General features: G+C 43.9%; 1 protein-coding gene across 1 annotated transcript; it reads left to right on the top strand.

Moving 5' to 3' along the window:
- Window positions 1-1,637: 1,637 nt before the first annotated feature.
- LOC142290534 (chymotrypsin-like elastase family member 1) lies at window positions 1,638-15,066 on the top strand. The gene is made up of 8 exons (XM_075334491.1): window positions 1,638-1,682; window positions 1,918-2,009; window positions 10,282-10,382; window positions 11,919-12,044; window positions 13,329-13,465; window positions 13,680-13,825; window positions 14,128-14,277; window positions 14,976-15,066. Exons 3-8 carry the CDS (start codon window positions 10,357-10,359, stop codon window positions 14,982-14,984), a joined length of 594 nt encoding a protein of 197 aa, XP_075190606.1. The 5' UTR covers window positions 1,638-1,682; window positions 1,918-2,009; window positions 10,282-10,356; the 3' UTR covers window positions 14,985-15,066.
- The last annotated feature ends 419 nt before the right edge of the window (window positions 15,067-15,485 follow it).

Raw genomic sequence — 15,485 nt, 5'->3', positions numbered from 1 at the left:
AGCTGAATAAAATGATACCCTGCTATCTACAATCCTTGGTCTTATTCCAGAGAAATCAACATTTTTGCTGATAAGCTGTTAAAGGGAACCTGTCATCAGAAAATTAGCTATAAAGCTAAAAGTTCCCCCCTCTGCAGCTCCTGGGCTGCATTCTAGGAAGCTTCCTATAGTTTTTTTGGCACCTTTTATAACAAAATAAACACTTTGTAAACTGGTACCTTTTCGTATGCAAATTTCTAAAATCGTCCATGGGGGCGGGCTGCCTGGGGTCCGTTGCTGTCCTCCTGCAGATTTACGCCGCCCCCGAACGCTGAATTTCAAAAGCTCAGGATGCCGCCCCTGGGTGCCCGTGGTCCCGCGCATGCGCTGTTCCACTGTAGCGGTGCCGTGCACTGCGCGCACGTGTGACCGCTAGTGACTCTTTGCGCGGGCACGAGGTTATGGGCGGCGCTGTGAGTGTCATCAGTAAGTGCCGCCCATAACCTCGTGACCGCACTTTCCCCTATGACTCCAGCGTTATGCGCAAGCGCTCGCTGGCCAGATGACCGGACGTCACCTCCTTCCCATCCTGCTCAGCAGCAGGAAATAGATGGGAAGGAGGGGACGTCCGGGCATCAGGCCAGCGAGCGCTTGCGCATAGCGCTGGAGTCATAGGGGAAAGTGCGGTCACGAGGTTATGGGCGGCACTTACTGATGACACTCACAGCGCCGCCCATAACCTCGTGCCCGAGCAAAGCGTCACTAGCGGTCACACGTGCACGCAGTGCACGGCACCGCTACAGTGGAACAGCGCATGCGCGGGACCACGGGCACCCAGGGGCGGCATCCTGAGCTTTTGAAATTCAGCGTTTGGGGGCGGCGTAAATCTGCAGGAGGACAGCAACGGACCCCAGGCAGCCTGCCCCCATGGACGATTTTAGAAATTTGCATACGAAAAGGTACCAGTTTACAAAGTGTTTATTTTGTTATAAAAGGTGCCAAAAAAACTATAGGAAGCTTCCTAGAATGCAGCCCAGGAGCTGCAGAGGGGGGAACTTTTAGCTTTATAGCTAAATTTCTGATGACAGGTTCCCTTTAAGATCTAAGGGCTAGACACAGATCTCCCTGAGAATCTGCCTCCAAGGCTTATTATAAATGAATGAGGGTGTTACAAGTGTGAGACATGTAGAACAGACTGTCAGCAATTACATGTCTCACTCTAGTAATGCCCCTTTCAATTACAATAGAGGCAAATTCTCATGCAGATCAGTGTCAGGCCCAAACCCTGGAACAAAACGCGGATTTCTCTGATATAAGAAATCAGATCGCAGATCTCAAGTTATCATTTTATTCTACATCCTATGAACTAAAGTATATGTCCATATACACGGCTTAAGAAGATTAATCCTATAGATAGATTCCCTTATAGATTTGATTTAGGGATGCATCAGCCTTAAAGGGGTATTCCCATCTCCAAGTTCCTATCCCAATATGGAGTAGGTGTAATAATAATAATAATAATAATAATAATAATAATATTAACAAATACCTCCAAATAGAAATTAAGTATAGTTCTCCTAATATAGCCATGTTTCCTATCTCATGTGGTTAGGTGTCCATGGTTACGACCACAAGCAACTAACTAACTGTCCCTATATGAGTGGCCGTAACCTTGGATACCTAAGCTGCTATAAGGCCCTGAGGTAAGAGACTAAGGTTTTGAGAAAAATTATACCACATTTCTAAGTGGAGGTATTTGCTAATATTCTTATTCTTATTCTTATTATTATTATTACACCTACTACATATTGCAATAGGATCTTGGAGATGGGAAAACCTCTTTAAAGATGTGCAGATAACTACATTTTGGGGTAAGCATGTCACGAAAACCTTAACAATGACATTACTAATTTGTGGTTTAATTCTACTTTACCCAAGGACATTGCAACCCAAGCTACATTGAAGACGTTGATGACAATGCACGTGTAGTAGGGGGATCCAATGCAGGCAAAAATGCCTGGCCATGGCAGGTAAGTGATGTAAAGTTATTGTAGGTGTTATCATAGAATTAATGGAATATGATCAGCCCACCCGTATTTCTCATGTTTAGCAGATATAAGATGTGGAAGGGGGTAAGTGGGAGGAGAGGAAGTTTAAATGGGGTTTGCAATCCTTCAGAGCCACTCCATTCATCTATCCATCCGACCATCCATCCATCCATTCATCCGACCATCCGTTCATTCTTCCATCTGTCCATCCGTCCATCCATCCAACCGTATATCCATCCATCCATCCATCCATCCATCTCTAGCAGTTTACAAAAGAAAAGAAAATATTGTTAAAGGGACTGTCAGCACAAAATGACTGTTCCAACCTAGCACTGTGGTACAATGCATCATGGCGAGGGCCACACATCTAGAGTGTAACCATTGTTTTACTATTTCATAAATCAATAGTACACATGAAAATAAGCAATTTGATTCCTTCTCCTTCTGGACTGATCTTTCATTCTCAAAATTCTCAATTCCAGGGCAAAAACAAATTTTTATATTGCTGAGATGAGAGAACAGTTAATACTGTCAAGATTCTATTGTAGAAGGGAGGCGCTAGAGGCGGAGCTAGGGGCAGAGCTCCTCCTTCTTGCTTCCTTTCTGCATACACGCTAATTACAAACAACTGCCATCTTCTATCCCTCTAATATAAAAATCTGTATTCACTGAAGAAGGATATTACCCTGGAATTGAAAATTTTGAGACTGAAAGATCAGTCCAGGGGGAGAAAGAAGCAAATTTATCTGATAACACACATATATATATATATATATATATATATATATATATATATATATATATATATATATATATATATATATATAAAAATATATATATATATATATATGTATATATATATATAAAACACAATTGCTTATTTTCATGTGTACTGTTGATTTATGAAATAAAAATTAAAAGAACGGTCACACTTTAAAAGTGTTGTATGGTCTAAAATGACAAGTTTGCAGTCCCTCTATGTGTCACTCTATGTGACTGCAGATTTGTGAACCCTCACATTGTACGCACTGCGTGATCTGAGGATTCGCCGATGTCAGAGCCGAAGGCAGCAGTCACGTGGCCCCTAGTATGCGATATGCAAACTCCCAGGCAGAATCCAACTAGATGGATATGGGGTTAGTCAATGCAAGGTCTTGAGTGAGTTTGCGCCCATCTAATCACATTCTAGCCATGAGTATGCATATCACATACTTGTGGTCAATGACCGCCGCCCCTGACTCTGGAGAATCCTCCCAGCGCACACACATGTGAGAGGATCAGAGCACAGTGACTGACAATCGGCTCACGATCACAGCAGAGTTTGAGCTGAGTGTCGACTCATTAGCATACCCCATCGGATGCTATACGCTCATCTGACCCCACCCTTAAATCCAGTGTAGCCGGCTAGTTGAGACACTTCCTCCAGTCACCTGTTTGCAGTCAGAGAGACGGTGCCGGGAGCTATAACATTCACCGTACACTATACAGTGAGTTCTGCTGTAATCGCTCAGTGGCACATTGATTGTCAGCCAGCTATGCAGCCAGAGGCGTAACTTGAAGCTCATGGGCCCCAATGTAAAAGCTTCACTGGGGTCCCCAATTATAACAAGTCTTTAATAGCATTAGCTTTTTGATAGAGGACAAAAAGACTTTTGCGGTCCCCTAGGCTCCCAGGACCCAGTGTGATTGCAACCCTTGCACTTATTGCAGTTAGGCCCCTGTCTGCAGCGTATGTGTGCAGCATGTGTGTATAGAGTTGACTGTCAATCAACAAAGAGTTGAATAAATTACAGCTGCAGTTACTGTTACACTGGATCCTGTGACAGCGGGTAACCTCAGTGACAGCTCAGCTGATCGCGCTACTCACCTCAGTTGCAGCATGGAGCTGACAGGAGTGGTGGTCTCTGCTGCAGCTCCGGTCACCTCCATGCAGCAGAGCTGGAAGCGACGCTGGACCATCCTGGATTACGCCGGACATGGAGGGCTTTTTGGGGCTTATTAAATTGGCGATGAGGGAATTTGTTAATGTTTTTTATTTCTAATAAATGATTTTTTCAGGTGTGTGTGTGTTTATTTACTGTAATTTACAGATTAATCATGGAAGGTATCTCGGGGAGACGCCTGACATGATTAATCTAGGATTTAGTGGCAGCTATGGGCTGCCATTAACTCCTTATTACCCCGATTTGCCAATGCACCAGGGTAAATTGGGAAGAGCCGGGTACAGTCCCAGAACTGTCGCATCTAATGTATGCGGCAATTCTGGGCGTCTGCTGACTGATATTGTTAGGCTGGGGGGCTCCCCATAACGTGGAGCTCCCCATCCTGAGAATACCAGCCTTCAGCCATATGGCATTATCTGGCTGGTATTAAAATTGGGGGGGACCGCACGCCGGTTTTTTTAATTATTTATTTCACTGCACAGTATAGACACGCCCACCGGCTGCTGTGATTGGGTGCAGTGAGAAACCTGTCACTCAGCGTGGGGGCGTGTCTCACTGCAACCAATCATAGGCGCCTGTGGGCGGGGAAAGCAGGGAATACGAGATTGTTTAATGAGTGGCCGGCTTTTTCAAAATAGTAAAAGCCGCCGCAGCAGTGTGAACGCCGTGCAGCGCCGCGCCGGAGATCGGTGAGTATGAGAGAGGGCAGCTAACTTCAGTCACTCGGGGGATTAGCGGTCACCGGTGAGCCCTTCACGGGTGACCGCTAATCAGGACGCGGCACAGACAGAGCCGCAGCATGACAATGAAGTCGGGTGAAGTTCACCCGAGTTCATTCTGATTGTGCGGCTCTGTCTGTGTCTGCTGTCATCTGCTATTCAGCTCTGCTACATGGCTGTTCTGTGTCTGCTGTCAGCGGCCATGTAGCAGAGCTGAATGGCAGATGACATAGTAAAAAATACGCATTACACACGCATTACACACGCTAGAAAAATCATTAATTTATTCAGAAAAAAGCATCGCACTTGCGTTGCACTCGGACCTAACGTGAACTAAAATAAGCCGAGTTTTTTTCAGCCCAGTCGGATTGATTTTACTCGCATAGATGTGTTTCCAGCCTAACAGCTCCCTACCCTACCCCAAAGGCCTCGATAACTGGAAGAAAGCGACTGCAGGGAGAATAAAATTTCACTTCTCCCTATAGCCGCTACTCAAGTGAGTTGGCAACATAAGATTGTTTTAATTGCTATTTATTTTCAAATTACCACTAGATTTGCAGGTAAATAGTATTTCCAGATGAGACAGGTTTTCTTTTAAGGATTATTCCCATCTTTGCTCTCCTAAATGACTGTTTAAATTGTAAAATTCCTTAAATGACCACTAGATAGAGGAGTTTACAGAATACAGTGTAAATATCGTGGAGTTTGATGGGAGCAGTAGAAATCCATATGCAGTGCGCTCATTCAAGCCACAGCTGCAGTCAATCAGGGTTTTATGATGAAGAAACATAAAATATTTCTAAAACCCAAGTTCCCATAGGAAAGGTAGCACATAGCTACTGAGTTCACCTAAAGTATTTTGAACCACACACCAAAAACAATTTGGACTACCGGATTTTATGCAAATTAATATTTTCTTTATTAAATAACAGCTCATATAAAATTATTGTAGATAAAAAAAATGGCCAGGAGAGGGTGATATAATATTATATATATACAGAGATATAAAGTATAACATATACTACGCCTGACAGATTACAAAATACTTGCACCAATCCGCAATGCAAAAAGGAGCTATGGGGACTTGTGGGGGGCAAACCTTCAATTGCTTGGGTTAAGGGCTTGTAACGGGGTGCCAGGGGTGCCTCGGGGGTTGTAGTCATGGCCCCTTTTTCTAGCAGGCTTACCCCTGGCTCCGCCGTCACTTTTGGGACAGGAGATGACTTGGTGGGGTAGAGTGTGGTGGTGCAGATGTCGCCGTCAGAGATACAAACACTTGATAGACGTGGATCAATTGAACCAGCAGACATGTTTATTGTACACTTCTTCATGACAGAGGCAATACTCAGATGATGTCACAACTTTCGGCTGGGGAAAACCTTCTCTGGATGTCTCCTCTAGTGGGGATGTGCCCGGCTACTCCACTTCACCTGGCTCCCACTCCGGCTAACACAGACTGGACCCACACCAATACTGCTTCACACTTGAGGACACTTCTTTTCTTCTTTTCTCTCGCTTTCCTGTTCACCCAGCTCCCACACTCTGCCCCTTCTGCTTCTTCTCTCCCGTCCCGTACTCAACTGCCTCTGACTCAAACTTTTTCTCTAACACTTTTTCCTCCCTCCCCCTTCTGCTGCCAGCTCCACCTTGCTCCTGCTCCGTTGCTATGGGGACAGCCGTCCACCCGGCCACTAGGGGAACCCACTAAAACAGCATAAAACATTTTTATTAAATCACATAAACATTAACAGTTTTTTCAGGGGGAACTGTGCCTCCTTGTAAGGGGTCTGCCCACCCCTTACATTCCTCCCCTCTTCCTGCCTTAGCCTCCCGGCAAGGCCTGCACCTGAAAAACAGAAACTGAGCAATATGCAAACTTAGCAGCAAGGTCACTTTTATAAAAAACCTTAAAAATGTTCACATCAAGGCACACTCAAAGGGGCGCGCAAGTCCGGCACCCGGAGTCCCTCCTAGGAGCTCCCGGTCTTAGTAGATAGTGTGCCCGGAGGCTTTTGCAGCACTCCCGGTCTTTGTAGACGATGTGCCCGGAGGCTTTCATAGCACTCCCGGTCTTTGAAGGCAGGATAATAAAACAACAAAGTCTTCTTTGACAACACAGAGGGGGCCCCTGGGCTCAGTCCAGTATCAGGCTCCTTCCGGGCTCGTAGCTTAAACTTTGGTTGCAAACTGTAGAACTTTTCCGGCTCTGGAACAATGCCGGTCTTCAACATGAACGTGTCCATTACCTCCGGTCATTACGGGTCACTCGGGGTGATAAGCGCGCTGCCACTCGGCCCGCTGAGCCCTCACATAATCAGAAAGGGACTGACCTGGCAAGCGGCGCAGCCTCCGGAATGGCTCGTAGTTGACGGTTGGTTCTGGCGCCTCTGCCTCCGCTTTTCCTCCTCAACCCCCGACGGGGGTGACGGAGTCTCTGAACGGGATGGCTGTGGGCTGCCCACGACGATCACCGGATGTGTGACCAGGCTCTGGTGAATTGCCAGCACCGCCGGGGTCCCCTTCTCTGGATCAGCACTCGGTCCTGTCGTAACTTCGGGTGATACCGCTAGTGTGCTTCTCGGCCGGGAAATCTCAGCCAGTACCGGTCTCTGTTGGGTCCGCCTCCGGTATTGGCACTCTTCCTATTCAATTTCTTGCTGCCACTGCGCGGCCTCTTGGGTAGTGGGCATCCGGGTCACCCCTACTGCAAATAGGCCCCGGCATCCCACTTCTCTCCGGAATCTCACTTTTTCTCCCGGGTACAAGGTATGAAGGCGTTGTGGTAAGCCCTCAGTGTCCAGATTCACCCGGTTGTAGAAGAAATGGTCACCGGTCTCCTCATCCTCAATGAATCCATAGCCCTCTTTCTGGTTAAATTTGACTACGGTGCCGACGGTACACTGCCGTTCAAACTCGTCACTGAGAGGACCGGCCATCATCTCGCGGGCCACGGTCTCGGCCAGTAACCTCTCCTGCACCGGATCGGGTTCAGGCGATGGGGACTTTCGCTGCGTCAGAGGCGTCGGCTTCACCGGCTCCCAAAAGAATTCCCACTTGTTCTCTTCTAGCTCCCGGGCATGTGGCTCTTCCGGAGCCGGAACTGCTGTGTGGATTGGAGCTCCCAGGACTTGGTTTCCCGGATGTAGCTGTGCCGTGTAGGTGGCCCGGACTTCAGTCGAGGTCTCACCGGTCGCGGCGTCCCAGGTAGTGACCCAGGATACTTTTGTGGGCCGCTCCGGTCCTTCTGGCACAGCCGGTAGGGCAAGGACAAGTCCTTCCGCGGCCGCAGTCTGCTTCGGGCGTCCTCTGGCCAGGCTGGTTGCTACCAGCGCGCCCACTGCAGCATGCTGTCTTCTCGGAGTCTCCATTTTGCTCAGAGTCAGTCTCTGTACTGTCGCTTCTTGCAATGGCGCCGGGGACAGTGGAGATGCTGGAGAAGGTGGAGGCGGGCCTTCTTTTCCCGCTCTTGGGTACACTCCACCCCCAGTCTCGCACATCAAGTCGACCCGGCCAAGGCGGCTCTTCTTTTTTCCTGTAACACCGCCCACTTCACATATCTTCATCAGCATCCTGGGGCCAGCACCTCCCCTCTTTGAGCGGCGCACTCCGCACTTCTTTTTCTTCACCGGCCAGCCCCAGGCTCTTCTTTTGGCGCCAATTCTTCGCGCTCTCACTGTGTTCATGAAGACGGCGGCCATCTTGCCGCGATCTTGTGCCCGGTCCAACGCCTTAGGCACCACTTCTTCTTCCCACCATGGGATCGGGACCCTTCGCCAATAATCCGGATCCTGTGCCCTAGGCACCACTTGGTCTCCATCTTCTTGAATCGGGATCCCTTGCATATAATCCGGATCCTGCCGACTACGCCACATGTAACGGGGTGCCAGGGGTGCCTCGGGGGTTGTAGTCGTGGCCCCTTTTTCTAGCAGGCTTACCCCTGGCTCCGCCGTCACTTTTGGGACAGGAGATGACTTGGTGGGGCAGAGTGTGGTGGTGCAGATGTCGCCGTCAGAGATACAAACACTTGATAGACGTGGATCAATTGAACCAGCAGACATGTTTATTGTACACTTCTTCATGACAGAGGCAATACTCAGATGATGTCACAACTTTCGGCTGGGGAAAACCTTCTCTGGATGTCTCCTCTAGTGGGGATGTGCCCGGCTACTCCACTTCACCTGGCTCCCACTCCGGCTAACACAGACTGGACCCACACCAATACTGCTTCACACTTGAGGGCACTTCTTCTCTTCTTTTCTCTCGCTTTCCTGTTCACCCAGCTCCCACACTCTGCCCCTTCTGCTTCTTCTCTCCCGTCCCGTACTCAACTGCCTCTGACTCAAACTTTTTCTTCAACACTTTTTCCTCCCTCCCCCTTCTGCTGCCGGCTCCACCTTGCTCCTGCTCCGTTGCTATGGGGACAGCCATCCACCCGGCCACTAGGGGAACCCACTAAAACAGCATAAAACATTTTTATTAAATCACATAAACATTAACAGTTTTTTCAGGGGGAACTGTGCCTCCTTGTAAGGGGTCTGCTCACCCCTTACAGGCTCATGCGCACATACCTTCTGAATATTCTGCAGCAATTTGACAGCACATGTGCACTTTAAATCGCTGCAGAAACACTGCATAATGGATACAGTTTTTTTTGTAGAAAAAAGCCGATTTCATGGGCTATGGCTGCTGCCCTCACCATAGACAGAGTGGGAGCTGCATCCAAAGAGCACAAATTAATTAACATGCTCATTTTATGAATGCACAGATATAGGTAAAAATGTTAGCATCCAAATCGCTGGGTTCATAAAAGCATAGTGCGCACGTGTCATGCACAATCTTCATAGATTGTGCAGGGGACGCAGGACGCATGCATTTACGCTGCAGTGCAATACGCAGCGTAAATGCATGCAATTACACAACGTGCGCACGAGCCCTAAGTGCGCACGCTGAGAATTTGGTGCAGAAATTTCTGCTGCACCAAATCTGCATCTTCTGGTTGAAAAACGCACCAAAAATGAGGTGCATTTTGCCGTGTTTTTAGTGCGTTTTTGCTATGCGCTTTTCATAATGAAGTCAGTTGCTGGAAGGGCTGAAAAACGCACGCAAAAAGGCACCAAGAATTGACATGCTACAAATTATCTTCTGCACCAAATCTGCAAGGAAAAAATAAGCACAGAACTTCAGAATTCTCATTGACTTTGCTGTCATGAGGATAGGCATGCAGATTTGTGACAATACAGTACCCAAAAATGCATCAAAAACACGCATCAAAATTGCACTGTGTGCACATGGCCATAAAACTAACCATTCCTAAAGTATAAAAGGATTCTTGATTACTGCCTACAAAAAAATCTTGTGTGCAGTCATAGGATACTGTCCTCTATCGACCCCTCTTCTTAAGGAGCATACATTTCTAGCATTGTCTTTTAAAAGGGGCATGCAGGAGTGCTTTGGCAGGGAGACTTCTAAATCTGAATTACACAACATATATATATAGATATATGATATATGATATATGATATTTTCTCCTTACAATTTTTTTTTTACACCCAGTGCGATGCTAAACCTTTCCCTGTGTGTTTCTTCCCATAGGTGTCTCTCCAGTATCTGTCTGGAGGCAGCTGGTACCACACCTGTGGAGGCTCCCTGATCCGTGCTAACCGTGTGATGACCGCTGCTCACTGTGTAGACAGGTAATATTCATTCTCGGGAACTACAAATGTGGCCTAGGCTCTGTTCACACCTCCAGTAATTATTTCTATTTTTTGATCCACTTTGGGATCATAAAAACGTAAATCAAATATTCCAGTATAGGATCAATTCATTCGAATTGGAATAGAGGAGTCATGAAATCACTTCCATTTGCCTCATTTCCTACGGCTATTTATTTTTAGCCTAAAAAAAAACTCCACCAAAACATTTTTCTGCACAACCTGTTAGTCTAGCCAAAGAACGGAGAGTAAATTAATCCTTTTTTTAACACTGAAATCTATAGGGAACAGATCCTAGCAGATGGTCATCCGTTATGTCAGCAGTTAGCTCTTCGGTTTTCTATCTCTGCAAATGCACGGAACATTCTAGCTGTTCAGAGACAGCACTAGTAAAGAATGGATCAGTTACAAATTGAACATAAACAGATGCAAAATATAAACAAAACCATCTGTTTTTACAAGGATCTTTTTTTTTTAACCCATTCACTATCCGGCAATTTACCATTTTTCGTTTTCGAGTTTTTCCTTCCCTTCTTCAAAAAGCCATAACTTTTTTTTTTACTTTTCCATCAATAATTTTATATAGTGTACTGGAAAACGGCAAAAAAAAAATCCAAGTCCTGTGAAATTGGAAAAAGAAGTGCAATTGTTTTTTGTTTTTTTTTTTACCATCTTCAATATATGGTAAAACTAACCTGGCAATATGATTCCCCCTGGTCAGTACAAGATCGTAGATACCAAATGTATTTATTTTTTTAATTTAATTGGTGACATTTTTTTCCAAGAACTGTAACATTCTCATTTTTTGGCATTTGGGGCTGTGTGATAACTCAGTTTTTTTGCACTCTGAACTGACATTTTTACAAATTCCAATTTTGGGAAGATGTGATCTTTAGTTCATCTCTTATTGCATTTTATTCCAATGTTGTGGCAGCCCCAAAAAAATAATTCTGGTGTTTTGAATTTTTCTAATAGTTTTTTTTTTCATTACACTGTTTACCGATCAGATTAACTTATTTGATATTTTGATAGATTGGGAATTTCTTAATGTGGTGATACCAATCGGCATTTTTTTATTTTATTTTCAGTGGAGCAAGAGGGGGTGATTTTAACTTTTGTGTTTTTTTTATTTTTTTCATATTTTTTATAACTTTTTTTCCACTTTTTAGTGTTTTTACTAGTCTCCTTAGGGCGCTTGAAGCTGTGATCTGTATAATCACTTGTGCTGTACAGATAAGGGCATCAGCCCTGTCTTTAGAGCAGAAATGATGACTTTCTATGACCGCCAGCTCGCAGACGGAGTTCACAGAAAGTTTGTTAGGTCGCGTTTAAAGAGTTTGTCTCAGAGCAGTCATAAATGTTTCATAGATGGTAGACTTACCTATGAGACCTGTATCTACCGTATATCCAGAGGGTTACCAGATCCCCTATTCCAAATGGTGCCCAACTGTATTTTCAGTATACACATAACAAGCCTCCTTATACCTGTGTCTTTACCTTTTCATATCTGTTTATTAGATCCAACACCTACCGTGTAGTCTTGGGAGATCACAACCTGAGCGTGAATGAAGGCACCGAACAGGTAATCTCAGTGTCAGTGATTCGTATCCACGCAAACTGGAACACCAACAATGTAGCTGCTGGGTAAGTATTTGGAAACTAGACGCTAATACACATCAGGGAAAATAATAGAAGAATCAGATCTGTCAAGATCTTCACTTTATACATATTAAATTATACAATGTACTGTATATGTATAATGATTATTACATTGTTTATGTTCATGGTTGAAAAAAGACATATGTCCAACAAGTTCAACCACCGGAACGGAAGAAAGCATGGAGAACAGGAGGTATTAAAGTGAACTTGTCATAATCTTCTACCACCAAAACCATTCCTAAAACTGTGAAGCTCTTTAAAAGATAAGTGGGTTTATCCTTTTTGACCCCCAAAGAGCTGCTGCAGCAGGAGAATTTGCATTCTGAAGATCTATATACATTAATCCAAAAGTGCATTGCTCAGTGACGATGATCTTCCAACTCCTCAGCCTCACGCTATATTCCCTGGTTAGCATCACACTCCTATGGTTGATTGACAGGAATGATTGCTCTGGTACATGACCAATGACCTGTCAATCAACCAGTGAAGAGTGGTGCTAGGTACAGATGAGCCTTTGGCTGTTTGGTTCGCCAGGTACATTCGAACCTTTAAAACGTTTGGTTTGTGACCCTGACTTGATTCGAACGTCAATGGAAGTCTGTAATTGGGTATTTCGTGTTTCAACCCACAGGCTGCCAGCCATAAGCAGAACACTTCCATGGAGGGGTAGACAGGGTTTTTAAAAAAAATATATTTTTGTGTGCATACTGCATCTGATCATGCTGATTTTACCCACAGTGTGAGCCGATCAAACACCGCAAGCGGCTCGTATAGGGCTGAGCATCGCTCATACCCAAGCACATCGGTGCTTGCTTGAGTTGTTTGCACTCGTAACTCACTCGGACTTCGAACCCGAACTTTGTTTTTTTTGGAAGTCGGTTTCCGAACCCGAACCCCAAAAATCGTACAATCTGTAGTGCAAGGCAATGAATACAGTGTGAGAGGAAAAGCTGGAAGAGCATCATTACACCCAATGCACTTCCAGACCGATGAATACTCAACTTTAACACTTTATTTTTTTGATGACCTGCACTATGAAGTCATAAATATATTGGCTAACTTATCTTTCAAAGGGCTAAATTGTCAGAGGTAGAAGATTCTAACAAACCCACTAAAGCCTTATAGGTTCTGAGGATGGCATGAGCCATGTGCCTTGGAAGGAAAAATAAATCAATATTTGAATAAATAGACTCATCTGTAGACATTTCTTATTATGTATGCTGAATGGAAATTATGTGACTCTTATTCCTGCCTTGTTTTCTTTTTAAGTTTTGATATTGCCATCATTCATCTGTCAGCAAGTGCTACCATAAACACCTATGTTAAACTGGCTACACTGCCAGCAGATGGTGCTGTCCTTGCCAACAACCACGCTTGCACCATTTCAGGATGGGGAAGAACCAGCAGTAAGTTGTGATTGAGGCTGTATTTTTGAAATATCTATTACTTATGAAACCAGTATGTCTGGAAGTAAATAAAAAGAATAAACCTGCAACAAAAAGTCAGAAGACAGATATTAAACTGAATATAAATTCTAATCAGTAACATCCTGAAAGTCCTCAGTGAAACCTGCCTAATGTGGAGGCTAAACAATACTAAAAATGATGACTCTTATTGCAGCTGGTGGTTCTCTGCCATCCATCCTCCAGCAGGCCCCTCTGCCCGTCGTAGCCCACTCCACCTGCTCTACCAGCTCCTACTGGGGCAGCACTGTTAAGACTTCCATGGTGTGTGCCGGTGGTAACGGATCCCAGGCCGGATGCAATGTAAGTCTGGTCATTGTTTTGTAGCTATTTCTCTTATTTTCTCAATATTTAAATAAGGCATTGTAAACAATTTAAAATATGATTTGATTTTTATGAGTAATTTAGCAAGGAAATTAGGAATTAAAGATCAGATATAAAATAACATTTACAAAATTTATGATTTACATACATAGACATGAAAAAGAAATAAGTGCCACTACTTTTGTTGTAATATTAATATTCCAGCTATTCTACTATTATACAAATGGCTACAACCTGAAATGTAGCACAAGCGTTGCGAATACTAACTACATCTCTTATAGGGTGATTCTGGTGGACCTCTGAACTGCTCCGTTGGTGGTGTCTACCAAGTCCATGGTGTAACCAGCTTTGTGTCTTCCCTTGGATGCAATGCTTACCTGAAACCCACAGTGTTCACCAGAGTGTCTGCATACCTTTCCTGGATCAACAGCGTAAGTTCCAGTTCATGGTTATAATCAATAACTATTTAACTATTTTTTTTAGGGCCCAGGTTCATCAATTATATGTTGTTTTTTTTTAAGTCCATTTTCTTTTTTTGTCTTGTCATATACATTGCCTTTTTTGTGTCCAAATCTTCAAAATGGCTCATGTGTTTCAAGAATTGTGTTCACAATTAGGTGTGAGTGAACCTGGGGAATTTTGGGTTAGCTGGGTATTACCGGACTTTAGTTAAAAGTTTAGTTTGAAATCCAGACTTGACCCCGGACCCTGAACCCCGTATAAGTCAATAAGGACCTGTACATTTTAAATCCAATAAGGAATTGGGCCCTTTGTGTTTAAGAAAGAATTTTCTTACTACCATTTGCTAGTAAAATTGGTAGAAGGTCCAAATGGCCAAATACAGTGACACTTAGAAGATTATTGATTGTAATGTAATAAGTGTTGGTACTTTTAAACTGGTAACTCAAAATGGAAAGTCTAAAAAATTGTCATGTACAATAAGTACATGTAACAATAAGTAACAAGAAGAAACCTAAATGTAATGTGCTGTATGTAAAGTTCATTATTTTCTTGGTTTATTGTGGTAAATGATTTTTTTAAGATTTCTAAAGCGTTTCTAAAGCGTTTATGTTCCTTCAACAGCCTACAGGACAAGGTTACTAAATTCATATTTTTTTTTTGTTTTCAGAACATCTAAAATTTGAAGAAACATGCCGAAGGCTCAAATATTATAAAAGAACTTCATGCATCGATAATTGTATATCATACATCACAGAGGAAATAAAACACTATCCCTTTCTGAAACCTTTCTTTTGTCTAATCTTATTTTGTTATTTTATTAAAAAATATAGTTGTGTTTAGTTATAGCTTGAAGAAGCAGATTGCTGCCACTACATGGGATTCATGGTTCTCTAAAGGTGTTCCCACAATGAGTATTTGGTGCTTTTTTTCTGCTGTGTCTTTTTGTCAGCAAAATTGCAGCATATCACAGCTACAGCAAAGTATATGAGATTTATAGAAATCTCATGTCCACAGCTAATTTTTTAAGTTGTGGAAACCGAGCTTCGCTGCAGTTTGAAGTCTGCAACATGTCAACGTTTCTTGTAGTAAATATGCGTTTTATTTGTTGAATTTCCCCATAAATTTTAATGAGATTAGAATTACACATTTACAAAACGTGTAATGTACATGTGACTTT

This window comes from Anomaloglossus baeobatrachus, chromosome 2, assembly GCF_048569485.1.
Source record: "Anomaloglossus baeobatrachus isolate aAnoBae1 chromosome 2, aAnoBae1.hap1, whole genome shotgun sequence".
Taxonomy (NCBI): domain Eukaryota; kingdom Metazoa; phylum Chordata; class Amphibia; order Anura; family Aromobatidae; genus Anomaloglossus; species Anomaloglossus baeobatrachus.
Note: the sequence above shows the minus strand (reverse complement) of the source record. Positions and strands in the feature narration are given on the sequence as shown.

What these genes read in the sequence shown, in the direction of transcription:
- LOC142290534 (XM_075334491.1), top strand. Translation starts at nt 10,357, where the DNA reads ATGACCGCTGCTCACTGTGTAGACAG. An exon ending in ACCAACAATGTAGCTGCTGG is followed by an intron (nt 12,045 to 13,328) that starts GTAAGTATTTGG and finishes TTTCTTTTTAAG; the next exon opens with TTTTGATATTGCCATCATTC. An exon ending in AGGATGGGGAAGAACCAGCA is followed by an intron (nt 13,466 to 13,679) that starts GTAAGTTGTGAT and finishes CTCTTATTGCAG; the next exon opens with CTGGTGGTTCTCTGCCATCC.